This window comes from Nothobranchius furzeri, chromosome 2 (assembly GCF_043380555.1).
Source record: "Nothobranchius furzeri strain GRZ-AD chromosome 2, NfurGRZ-RIMD1, whole genome shotgun sequence".
NCBI lineage: Eukaryota > Metazoa > Chordata > Actinopteri > Cyprinodontiformes > Nothobranchiidae > Nothobranchius > Nothobranchius furzeri.
This window is the reverse complement of record NC_091742.1, coordinates 90,662,058-90,689,894: the sequence shown is the minus strand read 5'-3', so window position 1 is coordinate 90,689,894 and position 27,837 is coordinate 90,662,058. Positions and strand designations below refer to the sequence as shown.

At 43.4% G+C, this 27,837-nt stretch overlaps 1 protein-coding gene across 1 annotated transcript in view; it reads right to left on the bottom strand.

Annotated features, from left to right (window-relative positions):
- The window catches only part of LOC107373341 (zinc finger protein 235), a 36,391-nt gene extending 9,897 nt beyond the window's left edge, over nt 1-26,494 (bottom strand). Inside the window, exons 1-2 of the mRNA XM_054737075.2 lie at nt 26,295-26,494; nt 26,061-26,163 (exon numbers count right to left, since the gene is read on the bottom strand). Of these exons, the coding sequence (XP_054593050.2) occupies nt 26,061-26,070 (10 nt within the window). The 5' untranslated portion in view covers nt 26,071-26,163; nt 26,295-26,494. The remainder of the gene's footprint in view (nt 1-26,060; nt 26,164-26,294) is intronic.
- Between the last annotated feature and the right edge of the window lie 1,343 nt (nt 26,495-27,837).

The following is a 27,837-nucleotide window of genomic DNA, read 5'->3' as shown; positions in this document are numbered from 1 at the left end:
GGACCCACCACCCACAGGAGGAACATGAAGGGTCCGGTGCAATGTGAATCGGGTGGCAGACCAAGGCGGGAGCCTTGGCGGTCCAATCCCCGGACAAGGAAACTAGTTTTTGGGACATGGAACGTCACCTCGCTGGCGGGGAAGGAGCCGGAGCTTGTGGCAGAGGTTGAGCGGTACCGGCTAGATATAGTCGGACTCACCTCGACACATTGCATTGGCTCTGGAACCCGAGACCTGGAGAGGGGTTGGACACTCTACTTTGCTGGAGTTGCTCCGGGTGAGAGGCGGAGGGCTGGGGTTGGCTTTTTGTTAGCCCCGAGACTCTCTGCCTGTGTGTTGGGGTTTACCCCGGGGGACAAGAGGGTAGCTTCCTTGCGCCTTCGGGTCGGGGAACGGGTCCTGACTGTTGTTTGTGCGTATGGGCCAAATATCAGTTCAGAGTACCCACCCTTTTTGGAGTCCCTGGGACGAGTGCTAGATAGTGCTCCATCAGGGGACTCCATTGTCCTGCTGGGGGACTTCAATGCTCACGTGGGCAATGACAGCTTGACCTGGAGGGGTGTGATTGGGAGGAACGGCCCACCTGATCAGAACTCGAGCGGTGTTTTGTTATTGGACTTCTGTGCAAGCCGCAGTTTGGCCATAACGAACACCATGTTCGAACATAAGGATGCCCACCGGTACACTTGGTACCAGGGCAGCCTAGGTCACAGGTCGATGATAGATTTTGTAGTCGTATCATCTGACCTGCGACCGTATGTTTTGGACACCCGAGTGAAGAGAGGGGCGGAGCTGTCAACTGATCACCACCTGGTGGTGAGTTGGATCAGATGGCAAGGGAACATGCCGCGTAGACCTGGCAGACCCAAACGCATAGTGAGGGTCTGCTGGGAACGCCTGGCAGAAGAACCTGTCAAGACGGTCTTCAACTCCCACCTCCGGCAGAGCTTTGACCACGTCCCGAGAGCAGTGGGGGACATTGAGTCCGAGTGGGCCTTGTTCCACTCTGCGATTGTCGAGGCGGCTGTTGCTAGCTGTGGTCGTAAGGTGGCCGGTGCCAGTCGTGGTGGCAACCCCCGTACCCGCTGGTGGACACCAGAGGTTCGGGGAGCCGTCAGGCTGAAGAAGGAGGCCTACAGGGCGTGGCTGGTCTGTGGGTCTCCGGAGGCAGCAGACAGGTACCGGATAGCCAAGCGGGGTGCAGCAGTGGCAGTTGCCGAGGCAAAATCTCGGGCGTGGGAGGAGTTTGGTGAGGCCATGGAGAAAGACTATCGATCGGCTCCAAAGAGGTTCTGGCAAACTGTCCGGCGCCTCAGGAGAGGAAGGCAGCAACTCGCTCACACTGTTTACAGTGGGGATGGGGAGCTGCTGACGTCAACTGAGGCTATAGTCGGACGGTGGAAGGAATACTTTGAGGAGCTCCTCAATCCCACCAATGCGCATTCCGAGGAGGAACCAGAGCTGGGAGGCCTGGGGATGGACTGTCCGATCTCGGGGGCAGAAGTTGCTGAGGTAGTCAAACAACTACACAGCGGCGGAGCCCCGGGGGCGGATGAGGTTCGTCCTGGGTATCTCAAGGCTATGGATGTTGTAGGGCTGTCATGGTTGACACGTCTCTACAACATTGCGTGGTCATCGGGGGCAGTTCCTAGGGAGTGGCAGACCGGGGTGGTGGTCCCCATCTTTAAGAAGGGTGACCTGAGGGTGTGTTCCAACTATAGGGGGATCACACTCCTCAGCCTCCCTGGAAAGGTCTACTCCAAGGTACTGGAGAGGAGGGTCCGATCGATAGTTGAATCTCAGATAGAGGAGGAGCAATGTGGTTTTCGTCCTGGCCGTGGAACTGTGGACCAGCTCTATACCCTTGCAAGGGTGATGGAGGGGGCATGGGAGTTTGCCCAACCAATCCACATGTGCTTTGTGGATTTGGAGAAGGCTTATGACCGTGTCCCCAGGGGCACCCTGTGGGGGACGCTCCAGGAGTATGGGGTGGGTGGCTTTCTGTTAAGGGCCATTCAGTCCCTTTACCAGAGGAGCGTGAGTTTGGTCCGCATAGCCGGTAGTAAGTCGGACCTGTTCCCAGTGAGGGTTGGACTCCGCCAGGGCTGCCCTTTGTCACCGGTTCTGTTCATCACATTTATGGACAGAATTTCTAGACGCAGCCGTGGTGTGGAGTGTGTCGAGTTTGGTGGCAGGAGAATCTCGTCTCTGCTTTTTGCGGATGATGTGGTCCTCCTAGCTTCATCCAGCTCTGACCTTCAGCTCTTGCTGGGTAGGTTCGCGGCCGAATGTGAAGCGGCTGGGATGAGGATCAGCACCTCCAAATCTGAGACCATGGTTCTCGACCGGAAAAGGGTGGCTTGCCACCTCCGGGTCGGGGGAGAGATCCTACCTCAAGTGGAGGAGTTTAAGTATCTCGGGGTCTTGTTCACGAGTGAGGGTAGGAGGGATCGGGAGATCGACAGGCGGATTGGTTCGGCGTCTGCAGTGATGCGGACGCTGAGCCGATCTGTCGTGGGGAAGAGGGAGCTGAGCCAGAAAGCCAGGCTCTCGATTTACCGGTCGATCTACGTCCCAATCCTCACCTATGGTCATGAGCTTTGGGTAATGACCGAAAGAACGAGATCGCGGATACAAGCGGCCGAAATGAGTTTCCTCCGTAGGGTGGCCGGGCTCAGCCTTAGAGATAGGGTGAGGAGCTCGGACATTCGGGAGGGACTCGGAGTAGAACCGCTGCTCCTCCGGATCGAAAGGAGCCAGTTGAGGTGGTTTGGGCATCTGGTCAGGATGCCTCCTGGACGCCTCCCTGGGGAGGTGTTTCGGGCATGTCCTGCCGGCAGAAGGCCCCCGGGTCGACCCAGGACACGTTGGAGAAGTTACATCTCCAATCTGGTCCGGGAACGCCTTGGGGTCCTGCCGGAGGAGCTGGTGGACAAGGCCGGGGAGAGGACGGCCTGGAGCTCCCTAGTTGGGATGCTGCCCCCGCGACCCGGACCCGGATAAGCGGAGGAAGACGAGACGAGAAATAGTTTCATCAGTCGTTGTGACCCGGAGACATCTCAGGACCGATTTGAGTCGCACTAAGGTCCTTCTACCCACCTCGTGCTCGGAGGAAACCCTTTCCACCTGACATCTCGGATCCACAGAGGGTCTCCTGAACTGGGTGAGGTAGACACTGTCCGACAGATGGCGTCTGATGCTGTTTTCTCTAAGAAACAATTAATTTAGCTGCAAAAACAAGTTTTCACCCAGAACGCGTTTCTCTCTCTGAAAGAAATCTTCTGAGATCATCCACGCATCCAACCTCGCATTTCATTTTAGTTTTCCATCCAGACACAGGTTTGCTTTTAATAACAAGTTTAATATCAAAGCTGTTACAAATTGTCAGTTACAAATTGTTATTTTTTAAATTGTAATTTCAAATTGTCATCGTTAAAATTGTTAGTAATAAATTCTTAACTTTTTAAACCTGACTCTTCTTTGAAATGAAAAACAGGTGTACATTTGGTTATTGAATAAGCAAAGAATCCATTAAGTCTTCTGTTTAATAAATAACTTTTGCTATTAAATTTAATTATCTTAAATTAAAAATCAATCTTTCGATTAAAATATAGACCAAGACAGTTAGTGTATGAACTTCTATCAATTGTATTAATATATCCTAGATATTTATGCATAATATAAGTTCATACCCTTTTCTCAGGATCTAACCAAACTGATAGCAAACAGTGTTAAATCCTAGTATGTAGATCTGCCCACGCTACATTTCAATTTAACCCATTACAGATGACCAGGACACTGTAATCAATTTTTGGCAAGAGAAATGATCATTTTTTGCCATTTTTGGGGTGTTTATGATGATACAGTAGACAGTATGAGTATAATAACATCAACAGATAATACATAAAACCCTTATTTGGTCAATTTTAGCCTCCATGAAAAACTGAGCGATTCAATCACTTTTTGGCAAGTAAAATGCCATTTTTGTTGTCTACAATTAAAATCATCAATAAAGAATTTAAAGATATTGTGAGGCATTTCTTTTAGGTAAACAGGAGGGTATAGTCACTATTTGGCAATTGACTATCTAAATTTTATGTGTTGAAGTGCTTTTATCTTGTTAATTTTAACTAGAGCAAAGTAATGTATAGTAACCTACACAGTTTCATTGTAAAGCCAAAGTTTGATCAGTTTAAATACTATTTTTCAAGTAAAAATGTGCCCCAAACTAGTTAACTGTGGCTCTGGCTCCATGTCAAGTGGACTAAAGAAAAGAAGGGAAAAAAATCAAATCGCTGGAGAATTGTTTATTTCCATTTATACAACGTTTACATTCAATACAGTGCGCCATTTTACACTGTTTATTTAGTTTTTTGTATCAAGGCTGTAACATAAAGAAGGTCAGTTCTTACCACAAACCATCTTTCAATCGCAAATATTGCAAAAAGGATCAATATATCCTCATTGTGAACGTTTAAGACAAATAGCAACATTTAAAACAACTTCCGAACTGGAAAAAACTAATATCCGCAATAAACATCTGTTTAAGTACCGGACGAGGTTATTTCTGCTTTCTGAATGTCCATATTGCTAGATATTCCAAGTTTTAAGGCAAAATCCTGGGGAATTTCGACAAGAAATGCAATTACCCTAACCGTGCGCAATCCCACAGTGGCTAATCTTTTTTTTGGCAGCCAGTCGCTTTTTCGGCACAACACCGTTTGTCATCCTGGATAGAAAACAATGATCCGAGCTAGCAAGTTAGCATTGGCAATCGGTTAAATATTTTCCGATGTTATATCTATAAATACACACAGCAGTAAAGCTGGCAACATGTTATTTTACTCATCTGTAGATTACTGAATTATATTGGGACAATATGAACGAATGAATGAATGATCAATTTATTCAGTCAGTCATCTTAAGATAATGTGTACAATAACATGTCATACAAATAGATACAATATGCCATGTATGATTGCATTAGTGAACAGTATATTAGACGTAAGGCCTTATGGCTTAGTATGTCCTTCAGCTTATATAATAGACCCAAAGATTTGGCAATTTTTCCTTTTATATAATTTAAATGATGCTTCCAGGTGTTGTGATTGTTGGGCAAACGAATAATTTGTAAGCTTTTACTTACTTTTTGGATTCTTCAATAAAATTCGTAAATATGGAAAAATTTACAGATTTTATTACATAATTAGGATATCCGGAGATATGCATCGGGGCACCACCCTTTTTAACAAGGGAAAATGAATCCAAACCTCTTATCAGTCTGTCTTAAAGTTAGTTAGATTCGTTTACGAGCTGCAGTTAATTTTTATATCAACACAAACAAATCACCTGAGACAAAATCTTAATTGGCAATAGGGCTGCAACAAACGATTATTTGGATAATCGATTAATCGGATGGGGTCTCGACACGATTAATCGATTAATCGGATTACATGCGGAAATTTTAAAAAACTGCTAGGGAAACGTTATTTCTCTCCTTCCTTCACTTTATTAAACACATAACATTATTAGAAAACAGTTCAATAACAGAAAAACAACATGCTATCACCTAAATTGTCTTACAGCTTCAAATAAGTTGCATTGCAATGCAAAAATGTTAGCATATCAACATGCTCCTGACTCAGACTGGCTCGCTTCTTTGAGGCTATATTGCCAGCAGCAGAAAACAGACGCTCAGATGGAGTTGAGGTCCCTGGGATGGACAAGTAGGACCTTGCTAGCCTGGCCAACATGGGATATATGTCTTGGTTCTCTTTCCACCACTTCAATGGACTTTCTTCTTTTGCAAGGTTCTTTTCTCCAAAGTAACTGTTGACCTCATTCCTCACTCGAACATTCTCATCATCACTAGTTTCCACTTGCCCTGGACTGTCTTCATCACCATCAGAGTCAAGGAGTGAGTCAAGAAGAGTTCCTGGTGTTGATTTAGAAGCTGCATCACTGGTAGATGTGGTCCTGCTACTGCTTCGCTGCTGCATATCCACCTCCCTTCTCTCTTTAAATGCCATTGCTTGGATTTTGCCCTGGACATCAAAGATTTCCTGTGGTGACAGAAACTTCAGTCTCCTGAACCTTGGGTCAAGGGCTGCTGCAAGAACTACTGTGTTTGGTGCAGTGTCTGAAAAAGATGTTTCAAACTTCCATCGCTCTTGCAGCTGCTCCACAGTCGTAAGCTTGAAAGCCTGCAGTGCAGCTGACTGAAAATCTGCACTCAGAGTGGACCTCAACAGCCCCTTCACCAGTGGAGGTATAGCAGATATAGTGGTGTATGTCTGCCCGCTCATAAAGACAGTGGCACATTCAAAAGGCTTAAGAGCCTCCGAAAGCTCCTCAAGCAAGCTCCACTGGTCTGGTTTCAGGTCCAGATACTTTTTGTCCTTGTGTGTGACCGAGCTGTCAGACAGTGTTGCTGTCACGGGCCACCTTTGTTCAAGCAGTCTGGTGATCATATAAAATGTGCTGTTCCACCGTGTGCTTACATCTTGGACTAGGTTGTGCTCAGGTGTGGCCATTTGTTTCTGTTTTTCTTTAAGCTTTGTGGTGGCAAGCTCACTTCTCTTAAAGTGTTCAACCAGACATCTTGCCGCCCTAACAGCTTTATCGATAGCTTGATTCTTCAAAGCAGAGTTTATCACAAGTTGTAATGTATGGCCAGTACAACTGACAGAGGACCACCCATGTTTCTCCTCCAGGATGTTTGCTGCAGCCACAACATTGGCACCATTATCATGCACTAGAGCAATGATTTTGTTGAGAGGAATGTCAAATCGGGTTACTGCCTCCTCTAACCACTCTGCAATGTTGGATGCAGTGTGTATGTCCTGCAGTGGTTTGGTGGTGAGGCAGATTGACTGCATTTCCCAGTCTTCTGTGATGTAGTGACATGTAATTCCAAGGTACGCTTCAGTGGCAATGCTGGTCCAGACATCAGCTGTAAGAGCAAGCTTGCTGCTTGTTGATTTAATTACAGTCATAATCTTTTGCAATGTGTCCACATATTTTCTCTCCATGAGTTTGGTGAAATGGGTCCTGGATGGGAGGGTATAATCAGGATTCAAGGTATGGACCATGGCGATAAAACCATCATCCTCCACCATTGAGAGAGGCCTCATGTCAGTCACCAGCATATTCAAGATGCTATTTGTGATGACAGCTGCATGTTGAGGTGTGCATGATTTGCTTGACAATAACAAGCTGCTCAGTGTTTGTTGTTTTGCCCTGGAGATCATAAAGAATAAAGTCAGCCTATTATGACACAACATGAACTTTTAGCACAGCAAGTGAGAAAGTGTTGACTCCACCCAGCCCCTTCCATGTGTACCATGCGGTTCGCCAGACAACACCTCTTTCTGCCTCATTTTTCAAAAAATGAAAAACCAGAAATGAAGCCTGCAGAATACTTTGGAAGGGGATGAGCAAGGGAGGATGAGGTGTATAGACAGAGACCCTAAGCTACACCTATCTGTGACCTAAAATGCTTGGTCCAAGTTAAACAGCTTAAGGGCAATTCTCATCTGTCTTGTTTGATCTCATCTGTAGACATTTATTATAATTGGGGATGTCAAACGACTAATTTTTAAATGTAATCAAACAGGTTGTGAATTAATCAAAATTAATCATTATTTCCAAAAATGACTGAAAAAATACCAAATAAACAAAAGTAAATGAATGCCATCCTCCTTGTGATGATGCCCTGGGCAACTGCCATAAAGTCACATCAAGAAATGCTGCTGATCATTCCAATGATCCCAAATAGACTCACATTGTCATGAACTCCTCCTCCTGACCTCCTCCGTGGGCCTGGAGGGTGCTGCACTCCATCTCCCAGCATCCCCGTCACCGACGCAACACGGTGACGTCATCCCGCTGAACCTTTTTAAGAACCTCTCACAGCTGAGCCGGCACTCAGTCATCATCTAACGATAGACGCCAACCCATTCTAAGAACTAAAAACACTAAAACCATACGGGAAGAGAACTTCTCACGCTGCCACATAACAGTCACCATTCAACACCAGTCTCTACGCGCCTGGGTCTCATAGCCACAAATACATTAACCAGTATATAACTGCGCTCTCACACAACACGCCTGCAGCAACAGTTAGGACTCCTCCCTCCCTTTTAAAAGCGTTTTCGCTTCTGAGGATTGTGGTTGTAAAACCACATGCTAGTAGTCTGGCCCCAGTGTGATCAAATCAACCGGTTTCTGCGGGAATGTGACGGCGGAACCGGTTCGCAGCAGCGCGAGTCTACGGGAAGATTCCCCTCCACCCCATTTTTTTAATAAGCGTCGCGCTTACGATTTTATAGACTTTTTTTTACGAGCTTAGGGCTTGTCTAGCCTGTGTAATAATCCGGGGCTTGGGTGAATCACTTTTGAAAAGTTTTTAACTTACCCGGACATAGAGCTCTCTCCCTCCTCGCAGATGATTCCCACATGCTTCCGTTTCAGATGCTGCATCATTACCGTAGTACTGCCGTGCCATGCCAAGTCTGATTTACAAACGTTGCAGGTAACGCATGTCTTCGCCTGATTTAACAGAAAATGCTCCCAAACTTTAGAAGTTTTAACTTTTTTGGGTCTCGCTGCTTCTGCCATTTTCCTTTCCAAACACCTGCCGGCTCTCCCTGGCGCTGATCTGGCTTGCTCCGGTCCGGTCTGCAACGGCGGGCGGGCCGGGGGGGGGGGGGGGGGGGGGGGGGGGGATGGGCGCGCTTGGGAAGAGTTGTGCGACACAACGAATCGATGACGCCATTCGTTGCCAACGCTTTTAATAATCGATTTTAATCTAATTTATCGATTCGTTGTTGCAGCCCTAATTGGCAATACATTTATTAACTAATATAATCACTTCAGCTCCTTCTAAAGCGTTTAGCCAATCAATATTAACCAACTTATTTGATCAAACAAACACAAACAATGAAACAATGAAATGATACTGTAAAACAATCTGACCCAATAAGTGTGTGTTTTAGTCTTATCCCCTACCAACACGAAAAACAAGTATGTGTGTGTCCCCCAAACACGGAAAACCAGAATGTGTGTGTGTGTGAGCTGTGTGTGTGTGTGACTTTTTTCCTCTCCCCACCACACTGAAATCAGTGTGTGTGGGAGCTTTCACAGTGATGTGAGCAAACTTTCATGCACAGCAAAACTTGACAAACTTCAAAACCGCTTCACAAAGACCAATAAACAAACAAAAGATCACTCAAAGGCAAATTAAAATCTCTAATAATCTGTTTATGCTGTGGCCACACCATGAACAAACCTAGATATCAACAAATAAAAGAAACGGAGCTTACTTCAGTTGTCCGATGGCGTTTTTGGTACGGAAGATAGGAAAGCCGTTGTTCTATTTTGAAGCAGATCGCGCGGTTTGATCGCTTATTCGGAACTTATTAGAGAGAAACGGAACAGAAAGTGAGAGAGAGAAAAACTTTGAATGAACGAAACAGCGAGGCATCCCTCAGTGTTCAATCGGCATTCTCCGTTGATTTGACGGTTTTCCGCGGCTCGGCGTTCCGTCCACTTCTGCAGCTAGGCCTCGCACATGCTCCGGAGCCATAGCAAACGAGTGCATCTCCATGCCAGTTGAACTGGAACAAAAGACGAGTTAAGTTTCGTTTCGCTGGCTTGTTATAGACTCTGCTGTCTGGCGGGCTGGACTCTGCATGGCTCAGCACATGCGCAGAACCCATGCTCGGCTCCGCTTTGGTGACGCCATCACGCTGCTTCCGGATGCAAAGGCTCATGGGAAATGAAGTTGTTGCTGGCGCTGATATTTTTATATGCCTCTTTATTCACGCTCCAGGGCGTTTTTGGCACAGTCTTTTGGAGAAATTACTGCATTGTAATTTCCTCATGAGGGCAGACCCTCAACACAGGATAAGTTAGAGTCAATCACAACACCAAGAAATTTTATTTCAGACGCTCTTTCAATTTCAGTATCTGAAATTGTTAATTTAAAGTCCCCATTTTTACCTTCTTATTTCCAAAAATTATAAATTTAGTCTTTTTTATATTCAGTGATAGTTTATTTACATCAAACCAAGATTTGAGGATATTTAACTCTTTTTTGGCCTTCTTAAAAAGTTCTTTTACATCTTTAACTGAACAAACAAAATTTGTATCATCTGCAAACATTATAAATTTGAAAAAATCTGTCACGTTACATATGTTATTTATATATAAAGTAAATAATATAGGACCTATTACTGACCCTTGTGGAACTAGAAAAAATAAATGTGGATTGTTGAACATTAGATCAATTTTTTCTAAGACTTTGTTAGTTAATGACTTGATTTGTGATAATCAGATCTCTTTGCTCTCTCTCACAGAATCCTGGCTGCAGCAAGAAGACTATGTTAGCTTAAACGAGTCGACTCCTTCAAATTATTTAAATCATCATATTGCTCGAAGTACAGGGCGAGGAGGAGGAGTAGCAACCATTTTTCATTCGGACTTATTAATCAGTCCCTTACAGATTAATAGTTACAGTTCGTTTGAACATCTTATTCTTAGTTTTCCTAATCCAGATAGCAAAACTGTAAAACCACTCTTGTTTGTAGTTTTATATCATCCACCAGGCCCTTACTCTGAGTTTTTGGATCAGATCTCTGATTTTTTATCTGATTTGGTGCTAAATACTGATAAGGTCATTGTAGTGGGGGATTTCAACATTCATGTGGACATCGAAAATGATTGCCTCAATGTAGCCTTTAGTAATATCTTAGACTCAATTGGTTCTACTCAAAGAATACATAGCTCCACCCACTCCTGCCATCATACATTGGACCTTGTTCTGACTTATGGCATTGAGTGTGAAGAAATAACAATCTTTCCACATAATCCAGTCCTCTCGGACCACTTTATGATAACCTTTGAGTTTTTTATAACTGAGTTTTCGAGACATGAAAGTAAATTTCATTATAGTCGGTCTCTATCTGACAACGCAGTTGCGTCTTTTAAATCAACTGTTCCATCTTTACTGTCCTCAGCATCTCAGAGGCATGTAGCAGAGGGCAATATTTTCAGTTCTAGCCCCTCACAAATTGATGCCTTAGTTCATCATGTTAATTCCTCTTTACGTGTGGCATTAGATGATGTTGCCCCTTTAAAAAAGAAGGTAATTAGGGACAGGAAGTTGGCTCCCTGGTTTAACTCTCATCTACGAGCCTTAAAACAAAACTCTAGGAAATTGGAGAGAACATGGCGCTATACGCACCATGAGGAGGCCTACCTATCCTGGAAAAATAGTCTTGTGCTTTATAAAAATAAGCTTCAACAAACTAGAACTGCTTATTTTTCAGCATTAATTGAGGAGAATAAGCATAATCCTAAATTTCTTTTCAGTACAGTTGCTAAATTTACACAGAATCATAGCTCTGAGCCATCTATTCCCTTAGCCCTCAGCAGTAATGACTTCATGGGATTTTTTACAAGTAAAATTAATTCTATTAGAAACAAAATCTTTAACATCCTCCCTAATGCGATTTCTTCTTCCTCAGTAAGTGAGGCAGCTTCAGAGGTGACTGTAGAACCTCATCTGTGCTTGAACCGTTTTGATCCAGTTGAGCTTTCAGAGTTATCAAAAATATTAGCTTCATCTAAACCTTCAACTTGCATTTTGGATCCAATCCCAACCAAATTATTTAAAGAAGCATTTCCTTTGGTTACTGCCCCCATTCTAGATATAATCAATCTATCCTTAGTAAATGGGTATGTACCACAAGATTTTAAGGTTGCTGTAATCAAACCTTCACTTAAGAAGCCTTCTCTGGATCCAGATGACCCAATGAATTATAGACCAATATCTAACCTTCCATTTTTATCCAAAGTCCTGGAGAAAATAGTGGCCATCCAAGTATGTCAGCATTTAAACACTAATGCTCTGTTTGAGGAATTTCAGTCTGGTTTTAGAGAGCATCACAGCACTGAAACTGCATTAGTGAGAGTTACAAATGATATTCTCATGGCCTCAGATAAGAATCTTGTGTCTGTTCTAGTCATTAGATCTCAGTGCTGCCTTTGACATAGTTGATCACAATGTTCTTTTAGAAAGACTTGAACATGTTGTAGGGATCAAAGGAACAGCGTTAGGCTGGTTTAAATCCTACCTGTCTGACAGATTTCATTTTGTAAATGTACATGACAAATCTTCTTCATACTCCAGGGTTACTTGCGGAGTACCACAGGGTTCAGTGCTTGGACCAATTCTTTTTACTATATATATGCTCCCAATTGGTAAAATCATTACATGGGATAAACTTCCACTGTTACGCTGACGATACTCAGTTATATTTATTAGGGCTGGGGGTAAACGATTATTTTTAAAACGATTATTCTGACGATTATTTTATCGAATAGTCGACTATTCTAATGACTATTTAGACAATTAATCTAATGATTATTTTTCTATTGCACAGTTAATAAAAACCAAAAAATCTCTAATAAATTCCTCAAAAAATGTTGATAAATTCTTACTGTAAGAGAATAAACATACAGGCCTTCCATTTTGTAGAACACTGCTTTTATTGTGTTGCGGTTGGTTATGTTCTGGTGACGTGTAGAACTTGGGAGTGCAGGCTGCTGCCTGAGAGGTGGTTGGAGACAGTGTCTCCATACTGCTTTGTTTTGGTCACTTATGTGCGTGAGGCGAGTGGTGTTACGACCCTTCCTGGGGAGTTTGGCTCATGTGCAAAAAGGAAGGGACAATAACGGGATTTAAAAGTTAAAATGATGATCAGGTTTATTTACAACTACAAAAAAACATAAACCTTTCCATCCACAGATTGGGAATAATAAACTAATTCTGCTTGTGGGGAATTAAAACAAAAGTACAAATAAGTAGGGATGTCCCACTGAGCAAAGATTACAGGGTTCTGGACCAAATATAAGAATCTCCAAAGGTCCAACTCTAAACTGGGCAGTTAAACCAAACTCAAGGTGATATCTTAAACGAAACCAAAAACCCACAACACTCTAAATGTAATAAAAGGGAGATCTACACCACAAAAAAGATGAACTCTAAACCAAAACGTAACGCAAGAAGCTGTTAGCGAAAATGCTAACAGTAGCTTTACCAACGTTAAGTTCAAGTTACCAAGTTTAAATAAAAAAAACACCCAGCAGCAAACAGACCAGCATGGAGGAGAGACTGCTACCACCAAAACAGCTCTCCTAATGTCTGAAAGAAGCTCCTTTATGAAGGGAGAAACGCTCCCGGTGATTTTCTGCATCTGCGAGAGACGGAGCAGCGCATTTGACCCCGGAAGTTGTTGTCCGTTGCCGGGAGACGAAGGCGGGCAAAACAGGAAAGGGATCTAGTAGCGGACGGACATTGTTCCGGGTCTTCGGTATTTGGCGGAGATGTTAGTGAAGGTGGAGAAGAGAGCAAACTAGAGGAAAAACGGGCAGATTCCACCTCTATTTACAAACTCCTGGGAATGCAACAAGTGGGCGCGGTGCGTCGACTACCGGATCTGACGTCGACAAATTTTTAGAATCGAGCCGTTGACGTAATCGAGGCTTCGCTACAGCCCTAATATTTATCCATTAACCCTGATGAACCCAATCGGTTGGGTAGATTACAGGCTTGTCTTGAGGACATAAAAAATTGGATGACTCTAAACTTCTTGCTTTTAAATCAAGACAAGACGGAAGTTCTCATCTTTGGACCAGAAATCCAGAAAAGGAAATGGCTTAGCCAATCGCCTGACCTGAATGGCATTACATTAATCTCCGAGAACAAAGCAAGGAACCTTGGTGTTATCTTTGACCAGGACATGTCATTCAAATCCCAGGTTTCACAAGTTTGTCGGATTTCCTTTTTCCACCTTCGGAATATTGCTAAGATTAGAAGCATACTTTCCAGGAGTGATGGTGAAAAACTAGTTCATGCATTTATTACATCAAGACTGGATTACTGTAATTCATTACTCTCAGGAAGCCCACAGAATGTAGTTAAAAGTCTTCAGCTTGTCCAAAATGCTGCAGCTAGAGTTCTGATGAGAATTAAAAGAGAGATCATATCTCTCCTGTCTTAGCTTCCCTACATTGGCTACCTGTTAAATTCAGAATAGATTTTAAGATCCTTCTTCTCACATATAAAGCTCTTAATAATCACGGTCCGTCATACATCAGTAATCTGATTGTTCCATATGTTCCTAACCAAGCACTTTGCTCTCAGACTGCAGGTCTACTGGTGGTTCCCAGAATATCTAAACTTAGGATGGGAGGCAGATCTTTTAGTTATCAGGCTCCTCTCCTGTGGAACCAGCTCCCAGCTTTAGTCCGTGAGGCAGACACTTTGTCTACTTTTAAGACTAGGCTTAAAACATTTTTATTTGATAGGGCCTATAGTTAAAATCTGATGTTAGCCTAAATCTGGACAAGTGGGGGAGTACAGGGAGGTGGAGTGTACAGTCGGTAAAGACGGCTCTCCCTTGCCCTGCCTCCAACATGCCTACATCTAAATAGGATAGATTATCCAGAGTTATCTCTGTAGTTATGCTGCTATAGGCTTAGACTGCTGGAGGACACACTGACCACTTTTCACACTCTACTGCTTTATTCTACAGTCTGCTCTTTAACTGTACTATTTTGTGCAATTTCAGCTGTTAACTTTATTTTCTCTGTAAGTGTTTTTCTCCCCAGAAGAAGCTACAATGACGTTCTGCTGAGCTGTGGTGGCCTCATGGAGGGGGCCATCGACTAGCACACTGCTGCTAACCACTAATACATTCTCTCTCTCCTGATAATAACTTTTTGTTTTCATTGACTTTTGATGTGCTAATAATAGTTTATCCGTTTAATTATAGATCCACTAGAATAAGTAAAATAAAGTTTATCTTTCACCAAATACAATATTTACTAAGACATCACAATATAACTATAGACACATTACTTGTCTTTGTGTGTGTGTGTGTGTTTGTGTGTGTGTGTGTGTGTGTGCGTGCGTGCGTGCGTGCGTGCGTGCCTGCCTGCCTGCTCTGTCTTCTCGATCCCCAGTGAGTCATGGAGGATGGCTGCTTTTACTGAGCCAGGATTCTCTGGAGGTTTCTTCCTGTTAAAAGGGAGTTTTCCTCTCCTCTGTCGCTGCATGCTTGCTTAGTATGAGGATTGCTGTATAGTCACTGACACTAGTCAGTGACTTGATGCAATTTGCTGGGTTCCTTATATAGGAAACATTATTTCTGATTGGCTTAATGAACTGTGAATTGGAATGTTTATTATGTGAAGTGCCTTGAGACGACTCTTGTCGTGATTTGGCGCTATATAAATAAACTTGAATTGAACTCCACAACTTATTTCTCGAAATCCAGATTTTATATCTTTAATTTTTACATACTGTTGTCTGTCTTTTAGGTAACTCTCTATCCAGGACCTCGCTATACCTAGTAGGCCATAATTTTCCATCTTTTTCAATAATCTCCTGTGGTCAATGGTGTCAAAAGCCTTCTTTAAATCAACAAATATGCTAATAGAGAGTTCTTCGCTTTCACTTGCTTGGGTGATTATTTCATCAAGTAGGACCTGTGATTAGCTGGCTCATGTAAAACATGTCATGTCTTGAAAGAATCGGAATCGATAGGAATCGAAACGAGGAATTGGAATCGTTCAAAATCAAACGATGCCCAACCCTAGTTACAAATATATACAAAAATAAAAAATACAGTTTGAAGATTAAAAGGAATTCTCAGCGTAGCACCACCACAAAGTGTAGATATGAAATTTAACCCATAAAAATTAAACAAAAACTAAATAAGACTTTCTGGTACCCATCACTCTGCACAACACATTCATGCTGTGATTTTAGCACTTTCATTTGTATTTGTTCCTTTAATTGACTGTTATAAACACTCAGTGGTTTACTTTGCGGATCAACCTGTTCAGGCTTGTGTTCCTGAGCCCAGGGTCCCTCATTAAAATGTGGAATATCAATCAATCTATCCATTTTCGGCCGCTTATCCGGGGTCGGCCGCGGGGGCAGCAGCCTAAGCAGGGAGGCTCAGACGTCTCCCTCCCCACCTACTTGGGCCAGCTCGGGGGGGGGGGGGGGGGGGGGGGGGGGGCTTCCTTGGCCAGCAGAGAGACATAGTCCCTCCAGCAACTCTTCCATTAGGTATCCTCCTGGGTGAACGTGCCCGGAAAACCTCACCAGGAGACATCCTAATCAAATGCCTGAGCCACCTCAACGGCTCCTCTCGATGTGGAGAAGCAGCAGATCTACTACAAGCCCCTCCTAGATGATGGTGTTTCTAACCCTATCTCTAAGAGAGAGCCCAGACACCCTGTGGAGAAAAGTAGTTCTGGACATTGTTTCCACGATCTGGTTCTATCAGACACTACCCAAGCTCGTGACCATAGATGAGGGTGGGAACATAGATCAACCAATCAAGAACTTCGCCTTCCGACTCAGCTCTCTTTTCATCACGTTGTGAGGAGAAACCTGCTGACATGTCAGCCACCGAGTCTGGTGGAGACAACCCATTCAGTATAAGGACCTGGGGTCTCATTTATCGAACATTGAGTAGAATCCTTACTAAAACCGTACTTAAGCTCAGCAAAAACATGTACTTACGCGAAGTAGGTTTGTGATCTATCAAACATGGAGAACGCACAGCTGCACGCAATCTCCGCTTCATAAATCAGAGACTAACGAGAAAGGATCTCAGCTGCTTTTTAGTCACATCCCGCCCTCGCTACGCCCACTTACTGCCATAAATAGTCAATGCAAAGTGCCTTGCGGACCTCATGCATATACATAAGCCGGCTTGTTGCAGCATTTCGATCACGACCGCAGATCAAGGAAGCGTTATTTCACAAGCAGAAGTTGAGGTACTTGTGGGTGAGGTGGAGAAATGAAAGGAAGAGCTTTTGCAAAACAAATAAGAGAAAATGCACGGAGTGGCACAGCGTTGCTGAAGCCGTCAATGCTGAGTTCTTCAGATAGATCTGAGCTGCTTTTTAAGATCTAGGAAAACTTGTTGAATTTGGGGTTAAAAACAAACATCTTCACATATTTTCCATGTAGTTTTTTGCCAGTTCCTCTTCTGAAAGGTAGACAATTGTTTTTCTCTTTCCCTCAGAAAATCTTAATATTCTCCTAGTTTGGCCCAGCACAGTTCACTTCCCAGTTACAGCAACAGCCTTCTATCATAACCACATAAGTGGAGAAAATGCTCAGTAGCAATCAGTGTTGCCAACTGTTTTTGACTGAAAGGAGCTGAAGTTCCCCCCAAAAGTCGCTAGATGTCGCCAGAAGACGTCACATGCTAATTTACATATTGATGATGTCATCACGCCACTTTGGCGTTCATTTTCACCATAGCATCTAAAATATATATATATAGAGAGAGAGAGATTAGATAAAGAGAGAGAGAGAGAGAGAGAGAGAGAGAGAGAGAGAGAGATAGGACTAAAAGGAAGGAAAAAAATAACTACCGTAAATCCTCTAATACAGGCCCGGGCCTGTATTTGACTCAAGCTCATCAAGCTCCAGGCCTTTATTGGAAGGAGGGCCAGTATTAGAGGCAGGCCTCTATTTCTATTTGAGCAAAATGAACTAATGGTTTGCTGGAGTTTTTGACAATTAAAATTGTGCCCACATTTTCAAAGTTAAACACATTTCTTTTAACAACGGTAGTTTCTGCTTCAGCCCTCTCCCCCCTCCCCCCCGCGCAGCAGCCGCAAACTCACTGATGTGCCTGCAGCCTCTCGGAGTTCCTGCTGCTCTAAACATTAAAATAATTATTTCATTTTCTGTTCCTCACTTCTGATGACCTTCAGTGGTGTCTGTTTGTTGCAACAGCAGGTACAAAAACTAACTTGTTTTTATTTGACTATTTTTCTGTCCTGTCTGTTTATTATCTTCCTGCATCTCCTCTCAATCCTAAAGAAAAACTGCTGCCTGGGTTCATATATATTCACCTCATGAGTTACCTTTGAACTGCAGTTCTAAAATATCTACCGACCGCAGAAACAGCGGAGCGCTCGCTGTTTGGCGGCCGTATCAGTGATCAGTGCGTTGGAGGACAAGTTGATGCGCGCACCGCCCCGCTCCACAGCATGCAGCGAAATGCATCAGGCGCAAATAAAAGACAGAAAACATTAAAGGAATTGAACCGACATGAACGATCGCGTGTCAGTACCTACGGTCTGGCACAGCGCATTGCTGATCACAGAGAATGTGATCATACGATAATTCAATAGGGAGCGTGGTTTCACAGACGCGGAAGTGAGAGCGTCGGTGAAACGCCGGCTGCTCTAGGAAACCCCCGAGCGTTCGAGCGTCAACGAAGTGACACAGAAATGCCGGGCTTTCCAGAAGTAAGTAAGATAACTTACTATGAGCTGATAGTTCGTTGGATTGATCGGTAGGTTGGAAACTCTGATCATGAATCTGAAGAAACGATGACTGAGCTGTAAAGGCGACTTCCGTTTATAGCCGCGGTTTGTGACGTAGATGCGACGTGGAGGGAATCCCCGCGAGGGGCATGCTGGGAGTCCCTACTTCGCGGATTTTCACCTATCGCGGCCAGGTCTGGAACGCATCTACCGCGATAAACGAGGGATTACTGTAGTTCATACACCCCCTACTGCTGCTCCCCAGAGTGTTCTGCAGCATAATCAGCACGTTCTCTTTGAACTTGATAGTGTAATGACCTGGCTGGGGTTGTAAGCCAGGTGCATTCTGGGTATTGTGTTATATGTGTTTCCTATCGTTCTGCTAGTTCCTATGTGCTGATTTGCGTGTTGTGTGAGTGTTATGTAAGAAACAGGGAAGGTGATGTGTGTTCTGTGGAGCGGGTTGAATTAGCATGGTTAACTGACACCGTGACTCTGTGTGGTAGGAGCGTGATAGAGGATCGTGTCTGAAGCGTTATAAAGCTTGAAGAAAAAGCCTAATAAATGTCTGCGTGAACCCCTACTGCCCCCTGCTGGTTGATTTAGGGACTATAACCCTGCCGCTGGGACGCTTGTACTTGCTTGTTACCACATTCCATCCGGCCACAATAAGAGACCGGCCATTATTTACCTCAGCTGACTCTGACACCGGCCAAAATTGGAGACCCGGCCTTTAATTGAATACCGGCCTGTATTAGAGGATTTACGGTATGTGTTAAAGTTATTAATTAGTATGATTAAAATGGCCCAAATTGCTTTGATATGTACAATAAATTCCAAAAGTATCAATAAAGTGGCATTAAGACAGATATGGTGTGGTGATCCAAACAGTTCTGTTGTAGGATATAACTCAGACCTCCTACTCTCCTCATTCTCACATTTTCCTAAAAAGCAGTTTTTTTACACCTCTGTTGTGTATTCTCTCCATCGTGATAATAACGGCGCACCGAGCAAAAGGGAGCGGGTGTCTCATGGTATAACCATCCCTGTGTCACTGAAGGAAATTCAAATCAGCCACAGAGCTGCATGTGTAAACGGGACGGTAGTTGAGACTCCCGTTGACTTTATTTGCCAAATGCAGGAAAAAACAAAGTGTCTGATGGCTGCAGAACCAGAGATCGCAAGTTGACGCCTGCGCCATCTCTAGTAGAAGCGTTAGCCTGCAGCAGCAGTAGACGTAAATCGGCAGACTCAGCCTCTGCAACTGTACCGTGTCGGCGAATCAGACCGGCCGAAAACGATTTATGATTGGTCAGTTCTCATGCACATGTGCAGATTATCATTCTCTTTCCTTACTCCCGGAAGAACGGTTCAGAGTGCAAATGGTTTCTTTGTTGCTAATCTGTGGGGAATATGTACAAGAAAGTTCTACAGAAAGTAGCAACGGGTCCTGAGAAATGTCGCTAGGTTTGTCGCTAGGCGCTTTTTGGGAAAAAAAGTCGTTGAGGGGGGTCAAAAAGTCGTTAGGAACAGTGACAAAGTCGCTGAGTTGGCAACACTGGTAGCAATGAAAGAATTTGCTGTTGCAATTTAAGTGATGTTAACTATTATTTAACATTTAAAGTAATTTTCTGATTTTTTTATTTATTGAAAAAACCCTGGTAAGGGATGTTTTTCTGTATTTGGAGCATCAGAAAAAGTTTTATGGTGGTGGTGATGTTTTAAAGTCACTGAGAAACTGCATGCATGCAGTTTGTTGTTTTGCTGCTAACACAGTAGCAGGTGCAGCTGCTAATACAGTAGCAGGTGCAGCTGCATATTTTTGCAATAAAAATGTTATGTTGTAATGGAATTCATGCATTAGTTTTTGTTTGCTTTGAACCCAGAGCAGACGTCACACGCCAGACGACATCAACACTGCATACTTTAGTATTTGTTCATTTATCGTGAGTAATATCGATATCGCAATATTAAGCACTGTTATCAAATATCGCAGGTTTTCCTAATATCGTGCAGCCCTACTCCCGAGTGAAAGTCACACACACTAACCAGTCAGCCCAAGGGAGATCTCCCTTGGCCAAGTAGCCAGGGTGCATCATTAACCGGGTCACAGTGACAGGGCGCTCACACTGGCACAGACGCATGACATTCTGTCTCCATCTGCCCCCCTGCTGATTTTCAGCATTTCGTATTCTGCGCTTCAGCCTATGTGTGTGTGTGTGTGTGTGTGTGTGGGGGGGGGGGGGGGGGGGTCTTGTTCTGTGTGAAAACAAAGCAGTACAAGTGATAATGCTGCAGGATTTCATAATTGTATCCTTCTCAGCAGCAGCACTGCAGGTGCTCTCCATGTCCAACATGTGTGTAAGCCAGGGCCTTAGTCAGCTTAAAGTTGTGCACATTTTTCTGCTACGTTTTCTTTCATTAATCCCAAAGTTTGTGTGGAAAGTTGCTTACGCAGTTTTCCGACCCCGTTTTGTGCGTAAGCAAGCTTGATAAATGAGGCCCCTGAAACCCAGTTCATCTCATTGTGGACGTCAAACTATCAACCAGGGTGATTTCAACCACTCACAAACTAGATCCCTCTTTCCTAGAGAAAACTTAATGACATACTAACCCAGGGGTCGGCAACCCGCGGCTCTGGAGCTGCATGCGGCCCTGGAGCCGCCAGGGTCCGAAATTAACACTTGCCACTCGCCAAATGCGAGCAAATTGCTCCATTTGGCGAGTAAATTTTTTAGCTCTATCTGCCACATGGCGAGTAAATGTTTGCACCAAAGTAGTTATGTTTTTCAGTCATCTTCCATGGATTTCTGATACTCCTCCCGCCTGCATGCAACTTACGCGAAACGTGAACGCCACATCCAACGTCATTTCCACCTATCCCATTCAATCAGTTTATCAAGTTAGCAGTTAGCTTTGTGTTAAAACTAGCGGTGAAATGTGGCGCTTTTTAACTGGAGCAGGGGTGGACATTAACTTCAAAACCAACCGGCCCGCCGGGCCGGTAACTCTGAATATTTACCGGCCCCACCAAGAATCTACCGGCCCCACTGGTCAGCTGCCAAAACGAGTCAAAATAACAACTGAACCGTTTTAAATGTAATAAACCTTTATTTTGTACACATTCACAAACATAATAACGTATTCAAGTTTGAATTTTTTTGTTCCCTCAACAAAACACGATTTTGTCGTCGCATACTTCCGGCACACAATGCAGTACATCACCAACGCCGCTTTGCTGTATTCGAGCCATTGGCCGTGTTCGAGATGAGCCAGTTCTGCGCAGATTAGATCATCGGTGATCGGCGAGCAGTGCATGCCGGTTAGATTTGTGTCCCAATTGACGCCGACTTGCTCTGACGTCATGCATACGTAGGCAACGATAACCTCGTGAGATCAAGGCGGCCGCAGATTTTGGAGTAAGGCGCTGCAGTTGCTCTCCCTCGGCTGCAAAACCTAGAGGATGACGGGAAACGCCTGGCTCTCACCTGATCTAAGATCTGATTGGTTCATATTTTGATCCAAACATCCGGTGGTAAAACATGAAATGTTAGTTGTTCACATGTATTCTGTAAATCATGTAACGTTGATGATGACAACTATATAGGCCATAAAGAGAAATGTGTTTTGTGTTCTTTTGTCACGTTTCCTATGAGCACACTGAAGCTACAGCTGATAACCTTTACTCATTATTATAGTCAATTCTTCATATACAATATATGATATCCACAAGCACGTGAGGATGTGTTTCAGCTGCTAACAGGATCCAGAATTAAAATTGAAAATTGAACAAGTGTGAATGCTAACGCGATATCTTCATCCATCATCACCCCCGAGCTACACATGTAGGGAAATCCAAGAGATTCAACTGGCAGAAACAACTGGTTCACACCATTCTCTCTCTCTCTCTCTCACACACACACACACACACACACACACACACACACACGTAGAGGAAAAGAGCTGAGGAAATGGAGGACACCAAGTAATTAAAAGAAAAACTACAGCTGAGCCGAGGCGCGCCTCGAATGGGGCGCGCCTGATCTGAACTGAGGAGCGGCGATCAGCGGCCGGACTTCGTGAGCGATTCGCTTCGGGCGCTTCCGCGGCCGGTGTGTCCCCGGCGTTAAACGCCGGCTTTCAGCCACTGCTTCCGTCTGTTTTCCAGGCGAGCCGCTACTCAACTCAAATACAGCCATTCTCCGCGCCTCCCGCCTTCAGTACGTGCACGAATCGTACAAGTGCAGTACGTGGCTAGAGGCGCGCAGGTTCACGTGCGCGGAACGAAAACGGCAGCTTCCTACAGGGCGGGGCCATGATGTAGGTGAAAGCCGGTGTGTAAATGACAAAGCTTGGGCGCCACCCGGGCGGTAAGTCGTCACGTATTTACCGCCCGGCGAGAAAATTTAGCGCCATTGGCGCTCGGGCGCTTTAACGGTCCACCCCTGTGGAGTCAGCCAGCCTTCCAAAAGAAAACTCGTCGAACTGGAAGAAAAACCACCAGGACCAGTGGCAACCAGAAGATTTTGTGAAAAGTGGCGAACTGGAGACGGCGGAGTCGTGAGACAATGGCTACATTATGATGGCCACGTAGCGTTGCTGCCTTTCACAGACAACTGTCCCTCGGCATTCTTCAAATATCCAATAAATGCCCATACTTCTGACTTTGTCTTCTTTGAGGGATAATAAATGTCCCGAGTGCTGCCGTCTCCTCCTTTGGCCATTATTTCAGCTTTAGCTTAAAGAAAGTTTTGGTCGTACACAACAAAGTGCGCATGTGCCGCCGGCAACTTCAGCAGATGATACGGTGGCTGGCAAGGGTCACCGCACCTACACTGCAGCCACGGTAATCCACCGAGATAATTTTTTTTTTTAAACAAGACTGTTATTATTATTGTCTACTTTTTACCGGGGTTTACCGCTACACCGGTTACCGTGACAACCCTAGCCCTGACACACTTTCAGATCCTCCTGGTGCAGCTGTGTTCTCCAGAGATCAAGGACCATGGACAGAGAAAACAAGGAGTCTGACTAGATTTCAATGAAAGAGTTCATAAAAACATCTCTAAAAATAAATAAATAAATAGTAAAAATTACAAAAGAGTTGTTTTTCTTATTAATTGATGTTTTAATTATTTTGTCACTCTGTTTGGAATCAACATAATATAGAATAACATGCTTTAGGTAGATCTAAATCATTTACCATTTTGGCCGGTAAAAAATATGCTTGGCCGGTAGATTTTCATCATCTACCGGCCAACTTGGCCGGTGAGTAAAACATTTAATTTCGGACCCTGCATGCGGCTCTTCCATCCATCTGATGAGGTTCCCTGTGCTTGTAAAATAATGAATGGATTTTTAAATAAAATGCTTTACATTTTAGTGCCTTAATTTTATATGTGCATGCCAATTCTAAATGTAAAGATTGTCTGCATAAACCTGAACAGGTCCAAGGTTGACGCGTCACGCTTGTACGTAATCATATAGGCGCTTTCTGAGCTGAAGAGGATGTGAGATTCTGGGATTCTCCTCAGATAGGCTCCTTGATGCGTCGCCACATTGGAGACAGGAACAAGCGCTATTCAGCCAAAGTTTCATAATCAGGGAACATTTTCTAAGTCGACAGGTCTTTTTGAGAGATAGGGTTTGGAAAACACTCGCTTCAGTGGGAGGAACCTTCCCGCATGCGCTCTGGTTCTGTGACGCTCTCCAAGCCTCTCCACATCTTCAGCTCGCTGTGCACCCTACGTACGCGCTGACAGCGAGCTGCGCTGAGCAGTGTCCAGCTCAGATGTTCAGATGGGAAACTTTTGCTGAGTGATTTAGCTACATCTGTGATGTGCGTAACGAATAAAACGTCAGTTCGTCTGCATTCTTTCTCCGTCAAAATAAACGGTCAAATAAGGGAACTATCCAGTTGGAAGCCTCATATAGATGATATAAAGTTAAAAATATAGGACTTATGAGTAGAATGAGATTTGTTTTAAATATTAAATCCCTTCAGATACTCTATAACTCATTTATTTTACCATATCTGAGCTATGGTGTTGAAATATGGGGAAATAATTACAGAGCAAATATTTATCCTATATATTTACTTCAAAAAAAGGTAGTTCGAATAATTTCCCATGCTAACTATTTTGCTCCAACAAATCCTATCTTTATCCATTTAAAAATTCTAAAATTTTACGATATTGTTGACCTGCATACACTGGCTGTAGTATATCAGGCTCAACTTCCACCATATCTCCAAAGGATGTTTGAACTAAGGGAAGGAGGATATAGTCTAAGAGGAACTGGGATTTAAAAAATAAAAGAATATTAAACCAATAAAAAAGCAAAGATGTATCTCAGTAAGAGGAGTGAGTTTATGGAATAGCCTTGAGGATAGATTAAAAAATTCATGCTCGTTGAAAATATTCAAAAATAACGCCTTACGTAATTACCAAGTGCACCAAAATTAGTTTTGTCACATGTTTATACCTCTTGATTGATTTCAATTGATTTTGTTTTATTCATGTTTATACCTCTTGATTGATTTTGTTGAAATTAGGATGATGCATGTAATAACTGTATTGTTTATATGTTTATTTACTTTTGATATTTATGACAATGTTGATTTTTTGTAATGAATTAATGGGTAGGCTTAAATAACTAACTTCAGCTTATACCTTTTCGCTCATAAATTATATCTAAATAAACTGTTTAATTTACAAGAGGAATTTGTACCTGTGATAATTATTATGTTCTTTATTAGATAATTATTTTCCTTTTCAAGTGTTTTATATGTATTTGTTATGACGGAAATAAATACTAACTCAAACTCAACACAAGCCCTGCTTTTGTTTTCTTGTGAAAATTGTTGCAAAGAGATCAAATTAAACTTGATTACCACCAGAGCCATATGTCCGTCACTGTAAATGAGGGAAAAACAAATTGATCGGATCCTTTTCTTACCTTCCCCATCTACAAAGTTTAATTACAACAATCAAACGCGACAGAGCCTGGATTTGTATTCTGAACAGTTTAAAACGTGTGACCAAAGTGGCACCTGCTCAGTAAAACCACCAACAGGGTGAAAAATATCAAAATATTGCAGGCAGAGACTGACTACAACTTCTGGATCCATTTTATACAAATCATTTTACTGATTATCTTCTGTTGAAAGATGACTTTGACGTACACGAGCGACCGGTATTGGCTGCTGTCACCTGTTGTCATTGGTTAAAGCAGCTCTCTGCTGTGGCTCCCAGTGTTTCCTTTACTGTGGGAAACAGGTACTAATGGCTCTTTGATGGGAAAAGGTTGCCGACCCCTGTACTAACCAAAGTGTTTTAAGTGTTTAGCATTTTTCATTATTTTTTTATTTTATTTCGATTTCAGGTTTTTAATTCTATTTAGTTTCAACTGAGTTGTCTTTTACCATTTGTTTGATCATTTTAGTAAACAAAAATAAAATTCAATCACTGCCTCCTCGTCTTGAAGTCCTGCTGTGTTAAAATTAAAGTTAGTTCAATAGTTCAAAAGCTCTGGAGCTTCTCTCCTCTGTGAAGAAAGAACCAGAGGTTCGGACCGAGCTGCTGCAGCAGACTAAAACACAACACGGACATTTTTTAATGATAACACCTCATGGGAGAGGCACTGTAATGTCCCACCATGCAGTCATAATATATTCATTCATCCACCAGTACCTGTGTCCATGCTGTCCAGGTCCAGGTGGTGAAGAACACACGATGAATCAGTCCCAGATCCTGAAGTGGTAGCAGGTTTTCTTTAGCCGTGTTTAGCTAACAGCTGCAATAGAAACAAAGCAGGAGAGCTGATTAAGATGCTGCTTCAGAACAACGCAGGAGATTAAAGATCCAACGCTTTGGTTCTGATCAGCTGAGGACAGATCCAGTCTGGAAAAGAGGACATTTGGTCACCTGAGTTCACAGAGTAGAGCTAACCGCCTCAAATATTCTCCTCACACACCAGAACAACAAGCTAGCTCCGCTAGCATTTTCCGGTTTCTGCTTCTTCTGGTGGTCGGTGACCAGCGTAAAGGTGCACTACCGCCACCTGCTGGACTCTTTGAGCTCTGATAGAAAAAAAAACGAATAATGCATGGTGGAGGATGCAGAAGACGTGACCTAATGGAGACTGATGATTGGCTGATGAGACTTCTGAAGGCGACAGCCCAACAGACTTCTGAGATTATTTTTAGAGTCATTACGGTAATCAGGAATATCCTTAAGATTGGAGAGGATCAGGTGCATGATCAGCATGATTATCATGTGGAGAGAAATCCTGGTCAGAGATAAAGGTGACTGTATTAAGGCACACTGTAAACGGACTGTAAAAGCATTGGACCAAGATTGAAACTCGCTTTACACTGGGAATGCTGGCCAGAGCATCACTTAAAGCCCCTCGGAATATAAAGAAAACGAGTTGTAATTGTAGTTTTGCACCTGGCATCTTTATTATAGCCCATAGGTTAGGACAAGTAAATCAGGATAGCAGCTGATAGACATAATAGCTCATGGTTGTGGTTTTTCTGCAGAATGACAAATATGACGTATGTATAACTTAACCTTATTAAACAATTAACACACATCAGAATATTAACCTTCCGCCCAGAGGCGGTTTTACCATTAGGCATAGGTAGGCGGCCGCCTGACCACCGGCACACCTCTGTTAACGCCACAACATTATTACCAACCTGTGGCCGCAGACGGGATTGGACATGTGCACTTCTCATTACCACAATTCCTGAACCGTTCAAGATATCATTAAAATTCCAAAAGTGCTGAAAAGATTAAAGTGGGGCTTTTCGTGCATATACAGGTGCTGGCCAGTAAATTAGAATATCATCAAAAGGTTGAAAATATTTCAGTAATTCCATTCAAAACGTGAAACTTGTACATTATATTCATGCAATGCACACAGACCAATGTATTTCCGATGTTTATTACGTTTAATTTTGATATTTATAGGTGACAACCAATGAAAACATCAAATCTGGTATCTCAGAAAATTAGAATATTCTAAAGGCCAATGAAAAAATGTTTGTTTCTCTAATGTTGGCCAACTGAAAAGAATGAACATGAAAAGAATGTGCATGTATAGCACTCAATACTTAGTCGGGGCTCCTTTTGCCTCAATAACTGCAGTAATGCGGCGTGGCATGGACTCGATCAGTCTGCGGCACTGCTCAGGTGTTATGAGAGCCCAGGTTGCTCTGATAGTCGTCTTCAGCTCCTCTGCATTGTTGGGTCTAGCGTATTGCATCCTCCGCTTCACAATACCCCATAGATTTTCTATGGGGTTAAGGTCAGGCGAGTTTGCTGGCCAATCAAGGACAGGGATACCATGGTCCTTGAACCAGGTGCTGGTGGTTTTGGCACTGTGTGCAGGTGCCAAGTCCTGTTGAAAGGTGAAGTCTGCATCCCCATAAAGTTGGTCAGCAGCAGGAAGCATGAAGTGCTC